Consider the following 27307-nt stretch of genomic DNA (forward strand, 5'->3'; position numbering starts at 1 on the left):
TCCAGCAGGCCACTGGTGTGAATGTCTCTGACCAAAAAATCATAAACAGAATTCATGAGGGTGAACTAAGGGCCTGACGTCCCCTAGTGGACCCTGTGCTCACTGCCAGTCACCATGGAGCTCGATTGGCATTTGCCATTAAACACCAGAATTGACAGGTCCGCCACTCGGGCCCTGTGCTTTTTACAGATGAGAGCAGGTTCACACATGTGACAGACGTGAAAGGGTCTGGAGAAGCTGTGGAGAATGTTCAGCATGACCGGTTTTGTGTGGGTCACTGATGGTCTGGGGAAGCATATTCATGGAGGGATGCATAGACCTCTACAGGCTACAGAATGGCACCCTGGCTGCCATTTGGTATCAGGAAATCCTTGGACCCATTGTCAGATCCTACGCTGGTGCAGTGGGTTCTGGATTCCTCCTGGTGCATGACACTGACTGGCCTCATGTGGAGAGAGTATGCAGCCAGTTCCTGGAGGATGAAGGAATTTATACCATTGAATGGCCCTGTCAAAGTCTGTAGTTAGGCTTAGAGGCCAGTAGTTATAGGAGCAGCATCCACCAACAAGCGGGAAAGATATTACCGCAGGTCACTTTTGCTGATGACAGGGGTTCACTTGAGGTGCGGAGTCTAAGTACTAGCAGGTATTCACCAGAGCTCCTGAAGGTGGAGATGGCCTTTGCTGCATGTTATTACCAGGTCGCGGTCCTCAGGATTGCCCCCACTTGGAGATGAGCAAGCCTGGGTCCAGTAGCAGATATAGCAGGAAGGGATCAAGCAGAAGCGTAGTCAAGGAACAAGCCAAAGGTCGGTAAGGAATAGTTGCAGGTTTGGAGAAGTGTAGCCGAGGAACACGCCAAAGGTTGATAAGGAATAGTAGCAAGAATATTGACTGCAGCAGGAGAGACAAGCAAGATATTGGCTGGAGAAGGCACAATATTCTGGCAACCAGGAAGTGCAGAGACGTGGCTTAAATCAGGAAGTTCATGGGAGGAGCAAAGGGTTCAAGATTCAAGGCAACTAAGATTCAAGGCAGGATCATTCAAGGATTTGTCCAAGGAACTGTCCAGCGAACTGTCCAGGGAACTGTCCAGCATTTCAGTTGGCTCAGCTGCCTGACACAGCAGAGGTCCCAGGTTCAATTCTGGGTCATGATAGGCCCCGACGTTCGCCTGACCTACATCCAATAGAACACTTCTGGGACATTATGTTTCGGTCCTTTCTACACTGCAAGGTTGCATTTCAGTCTGTTTAGGAGCTCAGTGATGCCCTGATCCAGATCTGGGAGGAAATACCCCAGGACACCATCTTTCATCTCATTAGGGGCATGCCCCTATGTTCTCAGGCATGTATACAAGCACGTGGGGGCCATAAAAACTACTGAGTACCATTTTGAGTTGCTGCAATTAAATTTCAGCAAAATGGACTAGCCTGCTGCATTATCACTTTGATTTTTGGGGTGTCTTTGAATTCAGCCCTCTGTAGGTTGATCATTTTCACTTCCATCAAACGATGTGGCATTCTTTTATTCCTAATGCACATTCCTACTCAGTCCCTATCAGCATAAATATCTAGCATGAAATTTTGCATCATTGAAATCTGATGTGTTTTTAAAGTGTTCCTTTTTTGTTTTGTTGGGCAGTGTATATTCTGAAAATACATATATATATATGTACATAAATACATAAATATATATATATTTTTTTTTTTTTTTTAGCAAAGTGGGAAAATCTGTGCAGTACACAAGCCACTGTTAAAAGAAGGCTAATATAAGTCATTAGCACTTGTATTATTTGTCCCAACTTGCAATTTTCAGCGTCTACAGTATGTGCATTGCACAAATGCAGTTGATAGGTTGTAATTTTTTTTTTTTTAACACAAAAAGGTGCTTTATTGAAGTAATCAAAATACAACAAAGAAAAATTTCAACATACATTCGTGAACATATATATCGCAATACAGGGTTATATAAGTAATTCCGGGGAGATATGAAAGAATAAAATACAGAGGCATAGTATTCACAATAGCCCCGTAACCCCATAACCCAATAAAGGCAAGGAATTTCAAACCTATCTTCAAAAAATAGTAAATTATTACATCCGTAGCAGAAGAAAGAGATAGACCAGGATGCAATAAAAGTTATTGGGCATCGTAGATAGTAGACGTTGAATTATGGTTTTAGCTTCATCTCCCTGACGAGGGTAAGGTAAGGCCTCGCCAGGTTGGTGAAGTGTAGGTGAAGAAGAAGAAACAAGAAAGAGAGACAGATAGACAGACATGAGAAGGGAGGGGCAGGGGAAGGGGGGGAGGGAAGAAAGGGGGATGGTGTAAGGCCTTCAGAATGGGGGGATATTGATCAATAGGCACACCGAGTGCGCCTAAAGTGCTCAGGTGCAATGGTCGAGTGGTCATCATCCAGTAAGCATCAAAGGGGGAGAGTTTCTTAATGCAATTACTTTACAAGGAGAATTTTAGTGCATGGTATTCCTGTGAAACAGTGAATAATTTCCAGTTAGCCCACAGCTTGTGAAATGGATCATTTCTTTCGTATTTCATAGCTACTGTCCTTTCCATTTCATAAAGTTGGTCAAGTTTCATGATCCAATCTCTAATTGAGGGAACCTTGGAAGAGTTCCAGTGCAAGGGAATTAAACTCTTGGCTCTGTTCAACATATGCCTAACCAAGGAGGACTTGTATTCTTTATATGAAAATGAATTTGTATGGAGCAGAAATGTCAATGCGTCATGCTCTAGTTGGTTCCCTGTTACATGCTCAATCCAATGGGAAATTGACATCCAGAAGGGCTGGATCTTAGGGCAAGACCACCATATATGTAGAAAGTCGCCTTGGTCAGTATTGCAACGCCAACATCTATCTGAGGTATTGGAGTACCATTTTTTAAGGGTCACCGGTGTTCTATACCACTGAGTTCTGACTTTGAATGAATTCTCTTGCAACTTCGTACTAATTGAACACTTGTACGAGAAAACGCATGACTTCCTCCATTGAGTCTCAGAAATATTTTTTCCGAGCACTTTTTCCCAATTGCGTTTGTAGGGGTCAGAAAAGTTTCTAGTTGTGGCATTAAGCCATTTGTAGGCCAGTGAGGTAACTCCCCTTTGTGGGGTTTGGTGCAAGCAGTACCTCTCAAACTCAGTAGGTTCTCTAAAGAGAAGTGCTCTGGTCTTGTTGTTTTGGAGGAAGTCATGGATCTGTACGTAGTTCCAGTACGTCAGAGGGTGGTTTGGGGAACACTTTGTTTTTAGCGACTCAAAGCTCAGAATTTTACCATTACGGAAACAGTCAGCAACAAATAGCGGTGTCAATTTACCATTAGCAATCCTCAACAGAGACTTATTCTGAAGTCCCGGCGGAAAGTCCGGGTTATTAAATAGGGATGTGAGTGGGCTAGGAGAGGATGACAAGTTATGTTTTGACATGCATTTACGGAAGAGATCAAGAGTAGGGTATATCAGAGGATGAGCTCTAACTTCTTTTGGGTAGGAGAGATGGCTGGACCATAGTAGATGTTGGGAATGAAAACATGTCCAGTACTTTTCAATGTTTACCCAGTCCTTTATTTTGTCGTGGCAATGCCAATCAATAATCCTCGTCAGGTGAGTGGCTATGTAGTACTTGTAGAAATTTGGTATACCCATCCCGCCTTCCTCCCTGCTTCGTTGTAGGTAGTCAAAATTGATTCGTGGGTGCTTATTCGCCCAAATGAATTTTCTTTGAATGTTAGTTAGTTTCCGGAAGAAGGAACTGGGCAAGTGGATCGGGAGAGCATGGAACAGATATAATAGTCTAGGCAAAACCGCCATCTTAATGATTGCAGCTCTCCCGAACCACGAAAACTTGCCTCTATCCCATCTCCTGAGGTCATCAGTCAACTTTTTTAATAGCGGGGAGAAGTTAGCATCAAACAAATCTTTGGGGTCGGGTGTGAGCTTTATCCCAAGGTATTTCAGAGAGTGCTGCTCCCATTTATATGGACAGTTAGCCCTGGTGAGGTTAATCATGTGGGTGGGAAGTGTCAGGTTCATTGCTTCAGACTTAGAGTTGTTGATCTTGAAATTGGATAAGTATCTGAAATGATTGAATTGCAAATTAAGATTGGGTATGGAAATATGAGGTTGTGCGATGAAAAGGAGTAGATCGTCTGCGTATGCAGCTATTTTGAATTCTTTTTGGGGTAATTTAATTCCTTGGATAGAGGCATCCATGTTAATGGAACGAATCAGGGGTTCGAGGGTTAGGATGAAAAGGAGAGGGGAAAGGGGACAACCCTGTCTCGTACCATTTTTTAATTCTATTGGATCAGAGAAGACCCCATTCACTTTTACTTTGGCCTTAGGGGACGAGTAAAGAGCTCGAATCCAGGCCATTGTATTATCTCTGAGGCCCAGGTGTTCGCATGTGGCGAAGAGATAATCCCAAGCAACGCGATCGAAAGCCTTCTCCGCGTCCGTAGACAGGAGAAGGCCCTCGAATCCAGCTCTGCGAGCTCCGTGCATCAGATTGATTGCTTTAATGACATTGTCTCTGGCCTCTCTACCAGGCATGAAGCCCACCTGGTCTGGTCCAATAATCTTTTCTAAAAGGGGTCTCAACCTGTCCGCCAGAATTTTGGCCAGGAGTTTTAAGTCGGTGTTAAGTAGCGAAATGGGTCTGTAATTGGCGCAAGAGGTATCATCTTTGTCCGGTTTAGGGATCACGGTTATGTGGGCCAGTAAAAATTCGCTAGAGGGCGAGTGATTATTCTTAATAGAGTTTAGGGCATTAGCTAGAGGGGGGGCCAGAAGATCAGCAAATATCTTATAGTATTGAGAAGTGAAGCCATCTGGGCCTGGACTCTTCCCGGGTTTTAGGGATTTAATTGCCATTATAATTTCATCTACCGTAATCTCCTTCTCTAGGTTATTAAGACTTTCCTGATCTAGTGTTGGCAGGCCACTTCCTATTAGGTAGTCTTTGATGGCTTGTGATCTGTGGGTTGTAACATTCGCAGGTTTATTTTGAGCAGGAATATTATATAAATTAGCATAAAATTCTCCAAAAGTGTTTGCTATGTCTTTAGAATCTTGTAGAAGGTGACCATGAGTATTCTTAATACCATAAATGTTGTTGGCATATTGTGTCTCTTTAAGTGCCCTGGCTAGAATTTTCCCTGATTTGTCGCCTTGCTCATAGTATAGGGACTTTTTGAAGAATAGGATACGCTTCGTGTTGGTATCCAGCAACTCTCTTAGTTCTTTCCTCGCGTAAAAGAAGTTCTTCTTCCGCTTGTTGTGCCAAAGATTGTTTATGTTTAGTCTCAAGGTTTTTAATTTTAGTTATCAACTTGGTCTTAATGTCCTCCCTTTCTTTTTTCCTTTGTGCGCCAATGCGGATCAGCTCTCCTCTGGACACTGCTTTATGTGCCTCCCAAACAGTCAGGGGAGGGGTCTCCTCTGAGGTGTTTTCTGTGAAATAATTTTTCAAAAGTAATTGAATATGGTTTTGGGTGGGAGTGTCTAGTAGCAGAGAAGGATTCAGACACCAAGAGCGATCGCATTTCCGCCTAGAGGAAATCTGCATGTGTAGGGAAACAGGTGCATGGTCGGTGACAGAGATGACTCCTATCTCCGATCTCGTCGCCTCTGCAAGATCTCTTTGTGTGATAAAAATCATATCAATCCTTGTGTATCTTTTGTGCGGTGCAGAATAATAAGTATAATCTTTTGCGGAGGGCTGAAGCGTTCTCCATACATCTATGAGGGTGACAGATTGTAACAGGAGTTTTATTTTTCTAAGGATGGTATATGAGACACTAGATTTACCCGAGGAGGTGTCAATCAGGGGGTTAAGGGGTATGTTAAAGTCTCCACCCAGGATCACACAACCCCGAGCAAAGCTTTTAAGCTCCGTGATTAATTGGGCACAGAAGGTCAAATGCGCTTTATTTGGGAAATACACGTTCACTAAAGTTAACGGTTTGTTGTTCAGTGTACCCGCAAGAAAAATGTACCTCCCGTTTGGATCTGCCTGGTGCTTTTCATAAACAAAAGGTGTGTCCTTATGCAGGAGGATTGCTACCCCTTTTGTTTTAGCAAGTTCGTTGGTTGCATAATAAGCTGTGGGGAAATACCTATTAGTCATTTGTGGATGTTCTGTTCCTTTAACCACTTTACCACCGGAGGATTTTCCTGCTTAAAGACCAGGGGTTATTTTGCGATTTTTTACTGCGTGACTTTAACGGACAATTGCGCGGTCGTGCGACGCTGTACCTAAACGAATTTCACGTCCTTTTTTTCCCACAAACAGAGCTTTCTTTTGGTGGTATTTGATCACCTGTGCGATTTTTTGATCACGCGCTATAAACAAAAAAAGAGCGTAATTTTTGCAAAAACAACAATATTTTTCACTTTTTTTTATATGAAATTCCCCCAAAAAAAAAATGTAAAAATCAAAATTTTTTAAAATTTTCGGCCAATTTGTTTTACGCTACCTATGTTTGGTAAAAAAAATCGCAAAAAGCGTATTTTGATTGGTTTGCGCAAAAGTTATCGCATTTACTAACAAAGGGAAAGATTTTTGTCATTTTTGGTGTTTTTTTTTTTAACGAGTAATGGCGGCGATCTGCGATTTTTTTTGCGGTACTGCGACATTGCGGCGGACAGATCGGACCCTTGACTGACATTTTTGACACTTTTGGGGGTACCAGTGACATTACTGCAGTAATCAGTGCTATATATATGCACTGTTACTGCAAAAATGACACTGGCAGGGAAGGGGTTAACAGTATTGGACAGGGAGGGGTTAAGTGTGTCCTAGGGGCGTGATTCTAACTGTGTAGGGACAGGTCTACTAGTGTAAAAACAAAGATCAACAGTTCTACATAGTAGAACTGTTTGATCTTCACTTTTACACAGGGAGAACTGACAGGTGGCTTGTTTACACAAGCCGCTCTGTCTTTCTCCCGCTGTAGCGGCGATCGTAGTGTGACCGGCGGACATCGGGTCCGCCAGTCACACTCCCGCACTCCTCCGTGAACGAGCCGAGGCGGGCGCGCGCCTCAGCGGGCGCGCGCCCGCCCGCTATTGGCTCTGGAAGGAGTGACAGGCGAGCGACGTAGACCTACGTCACTCTGCCTGGCCGGGGCCGACTGCCGCAGTAAATATACTGTGCGCAGTCGGCAAGCGGTTAAAGTGTGTTTCCTGGAGGAAAACTATCTGCGGTCCGCTTTTTTTAAGTTCGCCTAAGATTTTCCTCCTTTTCTCTGGCGTATTGAGACCATTCACGTTGTGAGAAATCAAAAAAGGGTTCTTACCTAAATGTGAGTACACCATGATGTTCGTCAATGGGTCCCCTGAATCGGGAGTCTGAACTTAGCGAGGCCTAGTGGTATGGGACGAATAAAAATCTGATTAAAACAAAGGTGGATTGGGGGAGAGGTAAGTATGGGGAAGTGGGAGTCACACGAGGGTAGAAAGAAAGTAAGAAAAGTAGAGATAAAGAGGAAAGACTCTAGGTGGTGCGATGTCAAACTGGACTCGCTAGGGTCCCGTTGAGATCGCTGTTATAAAGGATAAACTACAGCAGTTTAATAATGTGAGAAAAACACTGGCTATCCTGGTGAGGCCGTGGAAGACAGTTCAAGAGATTAATCAATCTAATATAAGTATAAAATGTAAAGTATTCAGTAAACGAACTGAAAACAATCCGTGTCTCCATAATGTGAAACGTAAGAAAAAAAAAAAAAAATAACAATTATGGTAACAGAATTAGAAGGCAGCAGCATTTCTCTGGCGTTAACCACTCATAGTATGAGAATGCTATAACAGAGTAAACTTAGGACACTTATAGGCATCGTAGTTTCTCAACGCCCCAATTTGTCAATGCCCAGTATAATACACCCCGCAGGCACCATTAAAATGGGGTACAGCCATATATGACGTACAGTAGACATATGATTTCTGCAACATAGCTGCATAGCCTGGTATGAAATACTCAAATATATCAGCTTTGAAAAAAAAAAGAAAAAAAAAGGACTTATGACAGTCGTTTTGTCCATCACCCCTGTCAAAAAGGACCTAGGCCAAGAATCCTGTCAGGTGCTTGCTATTCTATAAGGTTATATGAATAAAGGTCCTGAGCAGCCTTTGCCTTTGGATCTAATATCTGCCATTATCTCAAAGACAAGTATAGAGTCTACTTCCTTTAGTTGTAAAGGGGTAGTTGCCCGTTAAGTAACAGTGCATGGACAAATTCAAACGTATATTTAGGCTATCCGTTAGGTGACTTCAGGGAGGTAAAAAGAACCAGGTTCAAACTCAGTGATGGAATACTGTATTGACTTCAGTTTCAGGGAAACTGATTGAGAAACAAACTTGTGAACGCCTGCTGCCCTCAAGTGGCCAAACCATGAAATGAAATAATTGTATAGCATGAAATGAAAGATCTCGGGCAAGCAATGTGAAAAATTCAAACAGGTCAGACATGGGCAGTCTGTATTAATATTAACTGTAAGGCATCTGTGGGCATTGAAAAAAGAAGGAAAACATTTTGTAGAGCATCTAGTAACCCATAGACGTAATCCGCAGTGGAGGAGAGATAAGAAAGTAAAAAGGTTTCTCAAGGACGATCTCTGGCTTTAGGATTTTTCGGTGTTTTGGGGGTTTTGGGTGAGGCCCCAAAAAGCGAATCCAGATCGCGCCTCCTCTGGAATTTCCCCCGTTTCTTATGAGGAGAGCGAGGTGGCGGAGAATCATTCCCTTCATGTGGATGGCCCGGAGAGTGGGGCAGCAAGAATTCAGCATACCATTCGGGCAATTCTACTTCGCCAAGTCTTAAATTTGCGCAAAAATCTGGCAGATCAGCTGGGGTGCGAAGTAAATGTTGCCTCCCTCCATGCGTGACTTGTAAAGCAAAAGGGAATTTCCATTTGTATTGCAGTTCCTTCTGTCTGAGGACCTCCAGCAATGGTCTAAGTGCCCTTCTATTCTTCAATGTTATAGGGGAAAGGTCTTGAAATAGCAGTATATTTTGCTCGTTAAATAAGATGCGATCGTTCTGTCTCGCCTTCATTAAAATTTCTTCCTTCAACGGATGACTCGAGAGGCAGCAAATTATATCCCTCGGGGGGGCATCGTCTGGAGCCTTGGGGCACAGTGCTCTATGGGCTCTCTCAAAATCAATGGGGGATTCCTCTGGTCTTTCAAGCAGGCTGTTAAATATAGATCTTAGGGCTGGCTTGATCTGCTCTCTATCAACCGATTCGGGAATCCCCCTAACACGCACGTTATTTCTTCTACCCCGATTGTCCAAATCCCCAATTTGCCTATTCATGGCTATGAGGTGCGAGGAATGGGAGAGGGAGACATCTTCCAATTTTTTAATGGCTCTGTCTCTGTGTCTACCCGCCTTTTCTACAGCAGACATCTGATCAGAAAGCCTGTTGATGTCTGCCTTCAGATCGATGATTGCAGCAGCGAATTAATTCTTTATGTCTGCAGCTATTGCAGACATGCTTTTAAAGTTCAGAGGGGGATCTGAAATGTCAGGATCTCCTACCGTGTCCTCAGTATCTGCCACAGAGTCGGTGTCGTATTCTCTCTCATCCTCCTGGGATGCAGCCCGCGCCATCTTGTGTCCCTGAGAGCCTCTTCTGCTGGATAGCTGTGAGGAGAAGAAATCCGGTATTTGCTTTGCAGCGCTGCTGGTTCCGGACCTGGAGGGTTTGGTGCTGTGTCCAGGTTTTGTAGATCTGCCCATATTTGAGTGCTTCAGTGCCCGAGATGGCTAAGGAGACCGGATCGTTCTCGGAGCTCCTCGTTCAAGCGGCCATCTCCTGCCCGTGCCAAGCCACGCCCCCGTAATTTTTTAATATTTTCAAACTATTAGCAAAGCTTTACTTGGGGTCAGTATATAGTAAATAAGGAAGTTGTTAAAAGTCCTATATGAGTTGGTTTTTGGCATATGGTTGATTTAAGCCAGCAACCTTGCTTATCCTGATGGCTCTACGAGAACCCTAACTCATAAGTTTGAGCCCGCCCTAAGTAAGTAATCCTTTTTGGATTTAGGTCAGTTCTCCTACCTTGCTGGGATAAAGGCTTGCCAGTCCACCTACTTATCGACCTGATGGCTGGCTGCTGCCTCTATGGTTTGCTTCTAAAGGTAGCAAGGTTAGGAAACCCTGCTGTTCATTCTTGGGGCACTGGCATAACTGGTTAAATTCTAGTGCTACAAGGGGGCACACTGGCAGATGTTTCTCCATGGTGCGCTCCACCTGGAGCACCGCTCCTGTGGTCTGGAGTGCAAGGCATTCTGACTGTCAAGATGTGCGTGCACACGGACAGCAGCCAAATGACTTGGGGGCTGTGCATTCCTCCTGGCAGCACAACCCCATTCCAGGCAGTTTAGGTTTGCCATTTGGGCATATTTGCAGCCTGGGAGACAAGCAGGTGTCATTCCCCTTATCGTGTTCTTGTATCTTTCTATGTTAACTTTTTTGGGATCAACAGATGCTTTAGATCCAGTTTGGGCTATCCTCAGTCTTTGCCAAGGTTGTTAAATTCCTACCATCGTCCACAACCATGGCCAAATGTGTGCTGTGCCTGCCTTAACATAGCACTATCTGGGAAGATAGCCCATGAATCTTTTTCAGTAAAACAACAAAGGCTAAGGAGCTGGACAATCATCAAGTAGTGTCATTAATATGACATGTCATTTGAGACACACAATTAATTTGCAGCCTTATGCCCACCAATCAGCATTTACCTCTCAACCTTTGGTTTCCCAACAAAATTCTTCCAGATGGAAGCCCCAGGGGGTTCCTGGGTCAATCTCATCTGATGATTCATCCTCTGAAGGAGATTACAGCCAGTTTGATGGGTTTGATTTTGCATGGCTTTAGTCTTTTCCAAAATTGTTAAAGCAGACATTGCTTTGGGAAGATCCTGAGAAAGAACTGCAAAATAAAATACCGCAAGCACATGAAGAAAGAGCGTTACAATTTCTCCTTTATGGATGAAAAAAGGAAATTATTATGGATGAAAGGAGTCAAGTGGATATTCATTTTGGAATCACATTTCCAAGCTATATCCTTTAAGGGACAAATACTTGAAAATGTTTTAAGATTAACCTGTGCTTTTTTGCAGCCCTAATGAGACTGGCAAGTAATTTTACGCTGCCTTTGGATGATTCTGTCACCTTTAGAGACAAGTTGGAAAGGCAGATTAGTCTAGATCTTTAAAAGATCAATCTGACAGCAGATGGGCCACCTGCTGTCAGATAGACTGACAAAAGCCTTTAGTGTCTCTGGATTCTGTTTCTAAGGCATTGGAAGTTCAGAAACAGCAGTGGGTAATGATCATAGTAAAACTTAGATACTAGCCTCTTTGAACAACTTGAAGTTATCTGCTAGTTTTATGGCTGAAACAGTCAATAATATATTCAGATTCCTATCCAGAGTAATGCAAAATGCAGCCATGAAGAGAAGGGCCCTTTGACTTAGACAATGGATAGCAGACCTCTAAGCAGGGGGTGGAATTAGATCCCTAGATGCTGCAAACACTAAGGCTAATGGTGAGAAACTGAGATTTTTTTCGCCAAGACAAGAGAGTACTCAGGCAAAAAAACTCTAATTTCAAAGGGCTGTCAAAGGGCAGGGGGGGGGGAGGCACGATAGTACAGATTTTACTAAGAATTTGTAGGCCCTGGAACAATGCTTCATCATTTCAGAAACCTAAAAAAAAAAAAAAAAAAAAAAACATTGTATTTTTAATAAGGTCAAAAGTCCTTCTGAGGTTTTGCCCACATATGTTTGCAAAGTTGGTACCAGGTTGTCTGGGTTTCAGCAAATATGGGAGGACAATGTGAAGGATTAATGGGATGGGTCTTGGAAACCATAGCAAAGGTCACGCCTGGAGGTTTTACAAGCAACCTCGTCTTTGCCTTCATCCAACAAAAGTGCCAGTCTACAGTCACAAAAATTACATTTAAATTACAAGAAAGAGCACTTCAAGATGGAATCTCTCCAAACAGTCCTGAAAGTGGTTCATTCGGGAGATTAGATCCCTTTAGATAGACTTAAAACATGCCTAGTTAAACATTTCCATTCATCCAGATTTTCAAAGATTTCTGCGCTTCTCAGCCGCCCACGTCAACTTTCAGTTTTTTTGTCTTCCATTTGGCCTTACATCGTCCAAACTCTTCATGAAAGCACTGTAGCCCTGGTGGCCCCCCTTTGAGAAAAAGGGGTGCAAATATACCATTACATTGACAACCTCTTGTTACTAAACCAGGACAGGGATACACTGTTATTCCACCGAAAGTTAAGTACCTCCACCTTGGAAAGATTTGGCTGGATAATTATTATGGAAAAAAAGTCATTTTGCACTAACTTAAGAACTTATTTACCTGGGAGCAAGGATAGACACGCAAAGCAATATTTCCACCCACAAAATTTCTCATTGCTACAGCTCTAGGGGCCAAGTCTCTCTTGGCTTTGCAATGCTAAAAATTCATAGGGACCATGATGGACCCAATTCCAATGGTCAAATTGGCCCAGTGGAAAGTACGCTTATTTCTAATTGCAGCATCTTCAGTCAGTGGCAGAAGGAGGATCTTATACATAGTCACATAATAAGTCCATCCAAATCAATGTTCTGATTACCCCTTTCATGAAACAGATTTGGTGGACAGAGACATAGAACCTTTTGTGTTGTTGCCCCCTCTTGACGATATCTTGGCTGACAATTCCATTGTATGCTAGTCAGACAAGCTGGGGGGGATGTCTGCCAGGGAAATTGGGCAATAGATTGGCAGACCTTTCTGACGTCAAAAGTGTTCTCCAATATCTTGGAGTTGAAGGAATCCTTTGGAGCCCTCTTAGCCTTCCAACATCTAGTTTAGAGGGGCCCTGTTTGGCTGAGCATGGAAAATACCACAGCAATGAAATATGTCAAGAAACAGGGTGGCACTCAGAGGCCTATTTTCCTAAAGGAAGTGACCTCAGTTATGGATTGTGCTCAGGACATCCTTCGTCATCTTTTAGTAGTATACATACTAGGTATACTAGAGCAACTTACAGACCAAGTCAATTATTAAGGTCTCGCCTAGACAACAAGTGGTGCCTGCTCTCTCAAGTCTTCCACAGCCTGGTAAATTTTTTTATGGAGTTGGACCTCTTTGCATGCCCAGCCAAACTTAAAGCTACTGAAGTTCTGGTGCTGGATTTTTGGCTTTAGACACATTTGAAGTAGACGTTTCTATATTGGCACCTCACCTTGAAGACTGTCTTTTTGGTGGCCTTTACATCAGCCAGAAAGGGCCTGTCAAATTTCAGCACTTTGGTTTTGTGAATCCTTTACATCCTTCCTAGCAGACAGAATTGTATTGGTCCCAATGTTGGGGTTCACCTCGAAAGTTGATTCCAAGTTTCACATGAATCAATAGATAGTTCTGCCTTTGTTCTTCTAGCCATCTGGATGTTGGCAAAACTTTGAGATCTTACATGGATGACATCAGGTCTTCTGATCATCTATATATCATTCCAGCAGAAGAAAGTAAGGACTCCAGAGCATCAATCATAGCCTCTTGGATAGTGAAGACCATAGCATTGGCTTACAAGTTCAAGGGGTTGTTGATAGCAGAAGGAGTGGGAGTGCACTCTATCAGGAGTATGTCAGCATCTTGGGCAGCAGCATGTCAAGTGTCACCTAAAACAATCTGCAAGGTATCCACATGGTTTTCTAATAGTACCTTCATGTTGTACCGGCAGCATTAACTACTGTTGAATTGTGTGCTCTTCATACTTACCTGAGCCTGGAGGAACTAGTTACGTAACACCGAGCTTGGAGTGGGCTCACATTTTTGAGTTGGAGTTCTATTCCTGCTGGGGGTGGGTGGGGTCTATCCATATGTACTGCCATGGAGCTCATCAGGAAAGGAAAATCGCAGTAAATAAGAAGAAATGTTCTTTTTAGTTTCTATACAACATTGACCTTCAGTAGAGTGTCTGAAAGCAAAAACGAATTCTAATGTGATAAGAGAGAGGAAGATTTTAGACACGCACAAATGTCTTCTAGCACTCTATGAAAGATGGCAACCCTGTATTCTTTATATACAGTATGTGTTTACTGTCTTCTCATCATGCAGACCAAATGTGAACTGGCATAAGAAGCATTTGCATCTTTGTTTGCAGCTGACATAATCAAAAATAAAAATATATTTAAACTGGCAGAACTGGTAATAATTCCAGCTTTAAGTCAAGAACAGCATGTTTAAGGGATAGCTACAATTTGAAATTGTATTGTATTGCTTTATTTGACCAATTTGTATTATTTTAGGTTATTGTAAAAGGCAACTTATTCTTAAACCTGTTGTGACTTATTCATAAACCTGATCTATAAATAAAATAAGAATTACTTTTATTGGCAATTTTAAAAGTTTAATTATAAAAAGTTTGCATAGCCACTAGCCCAGTGAATCTGCATGCCTGTTTTTTTCTTTGTGAATTTGGCAAAAATGTATTTTGTTTAGGGTATTTTCCCTTCTCAGTGAAGAATGAGTGTTCTTTTATTATTTGCAGTGGCATTCTAAAGAGTGGTATACAGAATCAGCAAATAAACTTAACCAATGGTTAATTTTTTTTGAAAATTTTCTCTAGAATTGTTGCATTGTATCTTTTGTTACAAAGACATATGCATCTTCTATGCTCTGTTCCATCTAGGGGCCATAATGTGGTATTTTACTATTGTAAAAAAAATCAAAGAACATTTGTTTAGAAGTGAAATAGTCTATACAGCATTAGTTAAGTTATCATTACTTAAGCCATCATAATGCATCACAGCCAATATATCTAAAAGTAAATATAAAATAATTAGAAAACATTTTTTTTAGTGTTTACATACAGTATTGGAAAGTATATTAGTATAGTGCAAATCAATGCATTGGATTTGAATGGCATTTGACTTACATAGTAAAGTTTTCCTCTAAGAAACAACGGTTACGTAGAAGTCCAGCCCAAAGCTGTACCCCAATAATTCCAAATATGAAGAAGACAAAGAAACACAGAAGGAGTACGTTTCCTAGCATAGGCAGTGTGTCCAGCAGCAAATTCACCAAGATTCTCATACCTGTGTAGAAAGAGTGACAAAAAGAGCAGAGAGGAGGAAGAAAAGGAGGAATTTCAAGAACGAAAAGTATCAGAAAGAAACACGAGAACGACACAAAAGAAAGGTGAATATTTACAAGGAGAGAACAAACATTCATGAAAAGAAAAAATGTAAATAAGTTTAATTTGGAAAAGTGGATCCTTGCTTTAAAACCTTTTTTTAAATTTAGGACCTACATTTCTCTACAATACTCAATACCAGATTTCATGTCATATATTACTACAGGAAAACCCTGATACTACAATTGTAATCAGTGAAAAGGAGACTTGTATAGGTTAAGGGGGGGGGGGGTACAGTCTCAAGCAGGGGTCCAATCTTCTGTTAAATTGGAAGAAAACCCTTTTGATTTTGGGGATGAAAATTAGGCTAAACTACGTTTGAAGTTAAAAAATACATTTACATTTCTAAACAGTCAGTAAGGTAGTACAAAAATTAATTTGGCTTTCCTATAACAAATGGGTTTATCTAAATACCCAAATGTCTTAACCCCCCTTATACAAGAAAATATCAACCCAGCACATGAAAAGCAATGAGGACACCACATCATACAAATGGAAAAAACTTTCATTACAATCCACATGCTACAGTGTGACGTAAAAGTTAAATCTTGCTGTGCATGCAAAATTTAGAAATCTGATTTGTGGAATGGATAGGACAGTTAAGAATGTGTTCAGAATGTGATAATTCTTATTTATAAACTCATATCTGCATAATTTCTTTAAGACACACTTACGGACAATTTTAAGAAATGGTTAGTGCCTCTGTCAGAGTTATTGCTATCTATCTACTGTATATATATATATACTGGTCTCCCAGGCTCCCTCTTATCTTAATCTGCTCCAGTTCAGCGGCGATTGTATCTGTGCTGGACTGGAGGTGGGACTCCATGGCAGGGGATTGTTTACAGAGAGGGATGGAGGAGGAGAAACAAACAGCAGTCGTCTGCCCTGCAACTCACTGCAAGAGGAGGAGGGGCCGGGAGAGGAGATGGAAAAGTGTGGAGGCAGCTCTTAAGTTCACAGTGCCGTGGCCGTGCTGCCTGTTACTGTACTCCACACCGCAGCTCCGTAGCATGAAAAACGATCTGCCTCCGCCCGCTGTAGTCATCTCCATAGTTTGCAGAACCCTCCATGGATATGTAGCCAGGCAGGTTCTGCCAGAGCAGTGCACCTCCGCCTCCGCAGCCATCATCTCCACTCCTCTGCAGCCATCGTCATCTGCCGATTCTCTCGTGTCTCCTCCTCTTCTACTTCCTGTACCGCAGACAGCGGTCATAGAGGAGAGGGGGGAATTACAATTACATCTACTGCCATCTGGTGGCAGTAGATGTAATTGCAGTAATGCAGCTGAAAGTAGCGGCAACGGCGTTACAAGGAGAGAACGAGTAATCAGATAGATTACTCGTTACCCTCAAAAGTAACTGCGTTAAGTAACGCCGTTTACTTTAATGCAGTTACTTCCATCACTGGCTCTCAGACAGCCCGTCTCCCTATACAACACACACCTTAGTAGAACTGTCAATACACATCCCCCCAGTATCAGTGGCGGAGCCAGAGAGCTAGCTGGGGTGGCAATTGCTCGCGCTAGCGGAACGAGAGGGCGCCTGTGCAGCAAGTTCTCTGTGACTGTGTGACTGAGCGGGTTGAGCGGCAGCGGCGCAGTGAGCTGCTGCACAGCTAACCAATCACGCGTGCCTGCACACCTGATTGGTTCGCTGTGCCGCTACTCACCGTGAGTAGCGGCACAGCAAACCAATCAGGTGTGCAGGCACGTGTGACAGGTTAGCTGTGCAGGGGCTCACGGCGCTGCTGCTGCTCACCGCGCTCAGTCACAGAGAACTAGCTGCACAGACGCCCACTCGTTCACTTCTTCTTCTACCTGCTGTAACCTTAGGTAAGTCTCTCTGGTCTCTGCATGATTGAAGGGGACACGGCATGCTGGTCACTACATTGATGGGTTGGGATGCTGGTCACTATATTGATGGATTGGGATGCTGGTCACTATATTGATGGATTGGGATGCTGGTCACTATATTGATGGATTGATGGATTGGGATGCTGGTCACTATATTGATGGATTGATGGGTTGGGATGCTGGTCACTATATTGATGGATTGGGATGCTGGTCACTATATTGATGGATTGATGGGTTGGATGCTGGTCACTATATTGATGGATTGGGATGCTGGTCACTATATTGATGGATTGATGGGTTGGGATGCTGGTCACTATATTGATGGATTGGGATGCTGGTCACTATACTGATGGATTGATGGGTTGGGATGCTGGTCACTATATTGATGGATTGATGGGTTGGGATGCTGGTCACTATATTGATGGATTGGGATGCTGGTCAATATATTGATGGATTGGGATGCTGGTCACTATATTGATGGATTGATGGGTTGGGATGCTGGTCACTATATTGATGGATTGATGGGTTGGGATGCTGGTCACTACATTGATGTGTTGGGATGCTGGTCACTACATTGATGGGTTGGTATGTTGGTCACTACATTGTCAATTGATGGGTTGGGATGCTGGTCACTACATTGATGGGTTGGGATGCTGGTTACTACATTGTCAATTTTGGGGGGGGGGGCATGCCGGTCACTACATTGATGGGTTGGGATGCTGGTTACTACATTGTCAATTTGTGGGGGGGGCATGCTGGTCACTACATTGTTGGGGGGCAATATCGTGCAGCCCTACTCATAGGCGTGCACACGGGGTGTGCCGGGCGTGCCTAGGCACACCCTAATCACCCTCGTGCAGTGCTTCTGCCATGGCCGCCGCCGCTGTGTCTGCTGCTTTCTGCCCCTGGCTGCTCAGCTCCCAAACCGAATCCTGTCGGTGCGGAGACTGAGAGGGACTGTCTGGGGGAGGACCCTGGCCTGCTGTAAGGGGGGGGGTCTATATAGGGGACCTCACCCTGGCCTGCTGTAAAGGAGGATCTATGGTGGACCTGCCCTAGCCTGCTCTAAAGGGGGATATATGGGGATCCTGCTCTAAAGGGGATCTATGTCATAGATACCCTTTAGAGCAGAGCCATGTGATCGGTGTGCGGCCTTAAAAGAATAATGCTTACTTTGATAATTGTTTATTTAATTAAAACATTTTTAATACCGCTTAGAATGTTTGTTTACATTTATTTATAAAAGTGTGTTTATATGTATATGTAGGTGTGTGTATATATATATATATATATATATATATATATATATACACACACGCATGTATATTGACCCCCCAAAATAATACCTTGCCACCCCTTTGCCACCCCTGTTTTAAAAGTCTAGCTCCGCCACTGCCCAGTATACCAAAGCTGAGTCTTATGTCATTAGCATCTGTTTAGTCTCTCTTGTAACAGGCAGCTTTAGGCCTGTAACATTGATCTCAGTCTGAGTCCATACCTTGGGGTGACATGGATTTGAGTCCAAAGCAAAACTACTCCCATTGTCCCCCAGCATATACCCCCACACAGAAGTGCACTCCCCTACAAGCCAGGGCCCATAGTCCGTGGGCAGGAGGCTGGCATCCACACTCCTCCAGTAACCCGTGAGGAACGTCCCAGCAAATGGGCGTTCGTCACAATATGAGACCAGGGGGCGGTGCCAGCAGGCACAGGAGCTGCTATGGTACAGATGACAATCCTCGAGGGGAAGGTAGGGCATAGATTAAATGCCTGGTAATGCCTGACTGTGTACTTTTATTATACAGCCTACTGCATGTACATGGTTACCCTCTCTAGGGTGAACACGTGGGGAAAAGAGGACAGATAAGGTGAGATAGAACAAGGGAGAAAGAGAGAGTGATGGGGGCAGTGGGGGCTCTGCTTTGCTCAGTGGGGGATCTGTGAGCTGATCCCTGCTGGGCACAGTGGGACAGAGCCCACCCTGCTCTATGGGCAGTCAGGTGTAAACAAACTTTGCTCACTGTTTACACCAACCTGCAAACTGATCCAATTCACCCAGATGGAGGGGAACAGATCCTTTTCCGATTGTTTTTAGTAGAGCAGATTAGATTGGCGATTACACCCGCTGCTCCAAGAGAATAGAGGGTCCAATTGGGTCCACCTGAAAAACAGACAGGTGGATCCAATTAGACAGCTCATTTAAAAGTGCATTGTGATCGATACATAGAGAATAATTAATATATGTATGTTCCAAAGTGCTAGTGCAGTAAATACGTTTCATACAAAAAGTCCAATGAAATTGTGTCATGATAAACTTGTGCAGATCCAATGCAAGCTATTTGCACCAACTTCAGTGTAACATCACCAAGTAAAAGCACACACCATTTGCTTACCAAAAATTGTGTCCTCTTAAAATTATGAGGTCATGTGTGCTTGTCATCTGCTGGATATTTGCACCCACTTCACTAAAAAAAGCAACAATGCAGGTATGATGGCTTTCTCCCAAAAGCGGCATTTCACCACTTTATATTCAGTCCAGTAACAACCACAGGAAACTCTGTATATGCAAAGAATAAAGCACGCTATAGAGCATTACCAAGCCAATTAAAAAATTTGTCTCTTTATCCTTGTAAAGTTTGCTGTAAGTACATTGCTTTTATAAAGCAGCAGTTTGTCCTGCCAATGCACTATAGAGTGCTTTATAGTTTCCTTTGGTTGGCACTGGACTGGATAAAAAGTGGTGAAAGGCCACTTTTTGGAGAAAGCCATCATGCCTGCATTGTTGCTTTTTGAGTGAAGTGGCTGCAAATATCCGGCAGATGACAAGCACATATGACCTCAAAAGTTTATGAAGTCAAATTTTTTGGTAAGTCGATGGTATGTGATTTGCCTTGGTGATGTTACACTGAAGTCGGCGCAAACAGCTTGCAGTGGATCTGCACACGTTTATCACGGCACAATTTTATTGGACTTTTTAGATGAAATGTATGTTTTATGCATATTATTTATTGCACTAGCACTTTGCACATATATTATTCTTGATAATCACATTGCACTTTATTGTGGTTCATACTTATATAATGGATTTTTTTTCTTTGGCTCTGTTTGCTTATGTAAGATATTTTGTATTACTGCAATTTTTTTGAAATTTGAAAACACTTTGATAGCATTGAAAATAATTTAAAGGAACAGTGCACCTAATTTTTTTATAGCAAAATATTTTGGTGTTGATGTATTCGGGACACCTAATTATTGTAAGGGGAACTCTCCAAACTCTGGTGCAAAGAGGAACCCTGATGTAAGGGGGGCTTTGTCATCAGAGACCCCTTTTATCGGAGTTGCCAGTGTTCCCCCTTAAAACAGGGTGCCCAGAGCCCCTTTACATCAGAGTTTCCCATTTCCCATTCTGATGAAGGGGCTCATTCAGACAGGTTCCCATCCTCCTGGCAGAGCTGCTGTCTGGGGTTCGGGTGGTGGGGGGCACCAAAATGCACCTTCGCCTATGTACACAAAAATCCTGGCACCAGCCCTGTGAGTGTGCATTGGGCCTGTTTAGTAGTGGGATGGGAGTTAGTTGCTGGATGGTGGATGGCAACGCCCAACTCCTGACATTTGCAGGACCCTGCATGGATATGTAGCCACTAGCCAGGCAGGTTCTGCCAGAGCAGTGCAATTCCCCGTACTCCACACCGCAGCTCTGTAGCATGAAAAACGATCTTCCTCCGCCCGCTGTAGTCATCTCCATAGTTTGCAGAACCCTCCATGGATATGTAGCCAGGCAGGTTCTGCCAGAGCAGTGCATCTCCCCGTCATCTCCGCCTCCGCAGCCATCATATCCGCCCCTCTGCAGCCATCATCTCATAATGGGTTAATCATATCAAGGTATATCGGGCTCGGCGCTCAGCTTGTTGGGTGGAAATCCTGCGCATGAGCATTTGCGGCAGGCAGACCGCTTCTCTCTGGGAGATTTTCACGCTACATCGGTTCACACTAGGTCGCTCCGACTTCGGGGGCGACCTGAGAGGCAGAGAGCACAGTGCGCCAGCCCCAGGAGGAGGATGGAGCCAGACGGACCTGGATAGTGTGCCAGTGCCTGCCAGGCCACACCACCTCCAGCAGCCAGCCCAGCACAGCAGGTACCAAAAAAAAACCTCACAGTCAGTCAGGACTCAGACCCACACCGCCACCACCAGTGTGCCACACCGCCACCACCAGTGTGCCACACCACCACCACCAGTGTGCCACACCGCCACCACCACCAGTGTGCCACACCGCCACCACCACCAGTGTGTCATACCACCACCAGTGTGCCACACCACCCCCAGTGTGCCACACTGCCACCACTCGTGTGCCACACCACCAACAGCCAGCCACTCCAGGCAGCAGGTACCAAAAAACAAAACAAAATACAGTTACTCACAGTCAGGAGGACTCAGGACTCAGACCCCCACAGTGTGCCACACCGCCACCACTATTAACGATCTCATAGAACGTAATTTCATTATAGAATAGTAAAAAAAGTCGCAGTTACTTTGCTGAGTAACTAATTACTTTTTCAATGTGGTAACTGAGTCAGTAACTCAATTACTTTTTGGGAGAAGTAATTTGTAACTGTAACTAATTACTTTTTTAAAGTAAGATGACCAACACTGCTGAGAGCCTATGTCTCCTGCTTTCATCTGTTTAGAGGTTAAGTGTGTTCACACTTCTAGGAATGTACATAGTTACATAGTTACATAGTTAGTGAGGTTGAAAAAAGACACGAGTCCATCCAGTCCAACCTATGATGTGTGTGTGTGTTTGCTTTTAGCCGTACATTGTATACCCCTGTATGTTGTGGTCTTTAAGGTGTCCATCTAATAGTTTTTTGAAACTATCAATGCTCCCTGCTGATACGACTGCTTGTGGAAGAGAATTCCACATCCTTACCGCTCTTACAGTGAAGAACCCCTTACGCACTTTAAGGTTAAACCGCCTTTCCTCTAGTTTTAGTGAGTGGCCACGTGTCTTATTGTATCTCCTTTCTCTGAATAGTTTGTTCCTTATGCTCGGGTCGCCAGTACAGTATTTGTACATTGATATCATATCCCCCCTCAATCGTCTCTTCTCCAGAGAGAATAAGTTCAGGGCTTGTAGTCTTTCCTCATAGCTGATGTCCTCCATCCCCCTAATTATTTTTGTTGCCCTTCTCTGGACTTTCTCCAGTTCCAGCACATCCTTTCTGAGGACCGGTGCCCAGAACTGGACAGCATACTCCAGATGTGGCCGGACCAGAGTTTTGTAGAGCGGGAGAATAATCTCTTTATTTCTGGAGTGAATCCCCTTTTTTATACATCCCAGTATTCTGTTGGCTTTGCTTGCTGCGGCCTGGCATTGCATGCCACTGCCAAGCCTGTTGTCTACCAGTACCCCTAAGTCCTTTTCCATCCTAGACTCACCCAGAGGTTCCCCCCCTAGCGAGTAGCTTGCTTTCTGGTTTCTGGCCCCCAAGTGCATTACTTTACATTTTTCAACATTAAATCTCATCTGCCATGTAGTTGCCCACTCCGTTATTTTGTTCAGGTCCGCTTGCAAGGTTTCCACATCCTGCATAGAAGATATTGGCATGCCTAATTTAGTATCATCCGCAAATACTGAGATTGTACTAGATATCCCCTCCTCTAGATCATTTATGAATAAATTAAACAGGATTGGTCCCAGGACAGAACCCTGGGGGACCCCACTTTCCACACCCGCCCAATCCGAGTACTCCCCATTAATCACCACCCTCTGTACTCTCCCCTGGAGCCAGTTCTCTATCCAGGTACTCACCTTATGGTCCATACCTTTCTTCCTTAGTTTGTACAGTAATCGTTTGTGGGGAACGGTGTCGAAGGCCTTTGCAAAGTCCAGATACACCACATCCACAGGCTTACCTTTATCTAGGTGGCAGCTCACTTCATCATAGAAGGTTAATAGATTGGTTTGGCACGAACGATTTTTCATGAATCCGTGCTGATTAATACTTATAATACCGTTTTCATTACTAAAGTCTTGTATGTGGTCCCTTAACATCCCCTCCAATATTTTGCAGACTACAGATGTTAGGCTGATCGGCCTATAGTTACCCGGGATATATCTCGGCCCCTTTTTAAATATTGGTACCACGTTGGCTTTTTTCCAATCAGCTGGCACCATACCCGTCTGTAAACTATCCTTAAAGATCAAGAATAATGGTCTGGCAATCACCTGGCTGAGCTCTTTAAGAACCCTCGGGTGCAAGCCATCCGGTCCCGGGGATTTATTTATGTTAAGCTTCTCTAGTTTAGCTCTAAGTCTATCTTCTGTTAGCCATGGCGGCACTTCCTGAGGTGTATTATTTAGTTCGGCCTTACAAGCTGGGTTCGTGTAGACCCCCGATTCCTTTGTGAAGACTTGTATATTCGGCTATGTTTGGGTTTGTTGTTTGTTGAATTAATTATGATAATGTTGCAGTCTCATTCACCTGTGTCTGTCCAGATGGCCAGGTATGTTAATTACTGGATATATATTGCAAGGGAGTTGGTGAATAAAGTTCATTTGTTTTACCCTTCATCAAGTTGGAGGCTGATGTTTGGGGGGAATTGAGGGGCCAGGACTGCATTACTTGAGATTCTGGGGACCTAAGACAGAAATACTTGGTCCAAGTATTGGGGATCTGTTACATATACATACACACACACACACACACACACACACACACACACACACACACACACACAGTATCTCACAAAAGTGAGTACACCCCTCACATTTTTGTAAATATTTTATTATATCTTTTCATGTGACAACACTGAAGAAAGTACACTTTGCTACAATGTAAACTAGTGAGTGTACAGCTTGTATAACAGTTTAAATTTGCTGTCCCTTCAAAATAACTCAACACACAGCCATTAATATCTAAGCCGCTGGCAACAAAAGTGATTACACCCTAAGTGAAAATGTCCTAATTGGGCCAAATTAGCCATTTTCCCTTCCCAGTGTCATGTGACTCGTTAGTGTTGCAAGGTCTCAGGTGTGAATGGGGCGTAGGTGTGTTAAATTTGGTGTTAATGTTCTCATTCTCTCACTGGGTCACTGGAAGTTCAACATGGCACCTCATGGCAAAGAACTCTCTGAGGATCTGAAAAAAATAATTGTTGCTCTACATAAAGATGGCCTAGGCCAGCCCTCAAATTTTCCACTCGCCTGCTTGCATTTTGCCCGTAGAAAATGATTGCGAGTGAGGGCGAGAGAGGAGAGGAAGAGGAAAGGTGGCCGGATAATCAGAGCGGGGATCGCTGCACTGTAACATCTTTTATTTGAATTGCCAGGTGCTCAGCTTCACACGTAGTCCCGCCTCCTGGCTCGGCTAGTTTAATAGACAGAACACCGCCGGTACGTGTGACGTCTATCACAGGAGCCGAGCCAGGAGGCGGGACTATGTGTGAAGCTGAGCGCCCAGCAATACAAATGAAAGATGTTAGAGGACAACAAATCCCGCTCTGATTATCCGGCCGCCTTTCCTCTTCCTCTCTCTTCCTTGCACAGGCTGCAATGATGGGCACAGGCGAGGCAGCAATGACAGGCACAGGCAAAGCTGCAATGACAGGCACAGGCGAGGCTGCGATGACAGGCACAGGTTAGACTGCATTGAGGGGCACAGGTGAGGTGGCATTGATGGGCACAGGTGAGGTTGCATTGATGGGAACAGGTGAGGCTGCATTCATGAGCACTTGTGAGGGGGAATTGTAGGGCATTGATGAGGCTCCATTGATGGGCACAGGTGAGGCTGCATTCATGGGCACTAGTGAGGCTGCACTGATGGACACTGATGAGGCTGCACTGATGGCACTGATAAAGTTGTTTTTAATATTTATTTGTGCAACTTCTGCATTCATGCAAAAACATTTAACAGTGTCATTTTATAAAATAATTTTTTGAGGGCGCATTTAGGGGCGGGGAAGGATAGAGGTTAGGTGGGGCAATTGGTGGCGAGTAACCCTAAAGGCCTGGCTAGTAGCTCAGGACTTGAAATTTTGAGCCCTGGCCTAGGCTATAAGAAGATTGCCAAGACCCAGAAACTGAGCTGTAGCACGGTAGCTAAGACCATACAGCGGTTTAACAGGACAGGTTTCACTCAGAACAGATCTCACCATGGTCGACCAAAGGAGTTGCGTGCACGTGCTCAGCGTCATATCCAGGAGTTGTCCTTGGGAAAAAGACGTACGTATGAGTGCTGCCAGCATTGCTGCAGCGTTGAAGGGGTGGGGAGTCAGCCTCTCAGTGCTCAGACCATACGCCGCACACTGCATCAAATTGATCTGCATGGCTGTCGTCCCAGAAGGAAGCCTCTTCTAAAGATGATGCACAAGAAAGCCTGCAAACAGTATGCTGAAGACAAGCAGACTAAGGACATGGATTACTGGAACCATGTTCTGTGGTCTGATGAGACCAAGATAAACTTATTTGGTTCAGATGGTTTAAAGCTTATGTGGCGGCAACCAGGTGAGGTGTACAAAGATAAGTGTGTCTTGCCTACAGTCAAGCATGGTGGTGGGAGTGTCAGGGTCCGGGGATGCATGAGTGCTGCCGGCACTAGGGAGCAACAGTCCTTTGAGGGAACCATGAATTCCAACATGTACTGTGACATACTGAAGCAGAGCATGATCCCCTCCCTTCAGAAACTGGGCCGCAGGGCAGTATTCCAACATGAAAATGACCCCAAACACACCTCCAATTCGATCACTGCCTTGCTAAAGAAGCTGAGGGTAAAGGTGATGGACTGGCCAAGCATGTCTCCAGATCTAAATCCTATTGAGCATCTTTGGGGCATCCTCAAATGGAAGGTGGAGGAGCACAAGGTCTCTATCAGCGACCAGCTCCGTGATGTCGTCATAGAGGAGGGGAAGAGGACTCAATGCCCAAGAGGGTTAAGGCAGTGCTGGAAAATAATGGTGACCACACAAAACATTAACACTTTGGGCCCAATTTGGTCATTTTCATGGGGTGTACTCACTTTTGCTGCCAGCGGTTTAGACATTAATGGCTGTGTGTTGAGTTATTTTGAAGGGACAGCAAATTTATACTGTTATACAAGCTGTACACTAACTACTTTACATTGTAGCAAAGTGTCATTTCCTCAGTGTTCACATGAAAAGATATAATAAAATATTTACAAAAACGTGAGGCGTGTACTCACTTTTGTGAGATACTGTATATATATATATATATATATATATATACTGTATATATATATATATATATATATATATATATATATATATATATATATATTGGCATTGTGGATTTTCATTGCTGTAACCTTTGGTATGTAGTGTTGGGTGAACAATTCGAACCAAGCAAAAGTTTGGCCCGAGCATTGGCTATTCGCCCGTTTGGCAAACACCTGAATTGACAGGGCATATAAAACCGTCTGTTTGGCCCGCCAAACACCCCACAATGCACTGTGCAGTGCACTGTGCATTATGTGCCCTCATTGGCTGAAGCATTGAAGGCTTTGCCCAATCAGTGCACAGAGCACTGTCAAAGCCATGATTGGGCAAAGTCATGATGACTTAGCCCAATCATGGCTCATTGCTCCACCTCACACTATGAAAGGTTTCTTCCCAGAAGAGCCATTTGCGGAGGCTCTTTTTATCGCTACTAGTAAGTTAGTGTGCCATACTGTGCTATTGTGATTCTATTGCGAGTGTCAGTGTAATGTGAATATACTAACAGCGCAGTTTTACTAAAGTGTCAGTGTAATGCGTCCATGCAGTTTTATTAAAGTAAATTGAAGTATGCCATTGTAGTGCATCAGTCCAGTTTTACTGCAGTATATTGAAGTGCGTCAGTGCAGTTTTACTGCAGTATATTGTAGTGTGTCAGTGCACTTTTTCTGCAGTATATTCTAGTGTGTCAGTGGAGTGTCTGTGTAGTGCAGTGTTTTACACCACATGACATAAAATGTAGAGCTGTATACCCCCTTTTTTTTTGGTTGCCCCATGTTTTTTTTGTTTTTGTTGTTCCATGCCTGCAGCAGTCCTCAAGTTAAAGTCACCAAACACCAATTCCTTTTTAATGTGCATCCAATTACAAATTTCCCTTTCTCTTTTACATTTGGGTAATAAGCCCCCCCCCCCCCCATATCATGTCTGGGAGGCAACAAGGAGAGGCAGACATTCCTATGCCACTGTGAGGGGGCCAGCTGCGTATGTGTCCACAGGCAAA

General features: G+C 43.8%; 1 protein-coding gene across 1 annotated transcript in view; it reads right to left on the reverse strand.

Moving 5' to 3' along the window:
- CACNA1I (calcium voltage-gated channel subunit alpha1 I) overlaps positions 1 to 27307 on the reverse strand; it is a 2042880-nt gene that overhangs the window by 1320263 nt on the left and 695310 nt on the right. The window contains exon 4 of the mRNA XM_082266478.1: positions 14965 to 15124. Coding sequence (XP_082122604.1) covers positions 14965 to 15124 — 160 coding nt within the window. The remainder of the gene's footprint in view (positions 1 to 14964; positions 15125 to 27307) is intronic.

The sequence above is a fragment of the Pelophylax lessonae genome, assembly GCF_965119305.1.
Source record: "Pelophylax lessonae genome assembly, chromosome: 8".
NCBI classification, from domain to species: Eukaryota; Metazoa; Chordata; class Amphibia; order Anura; family Ranidae; genus Pelophylax; species Pelophylax lessonae.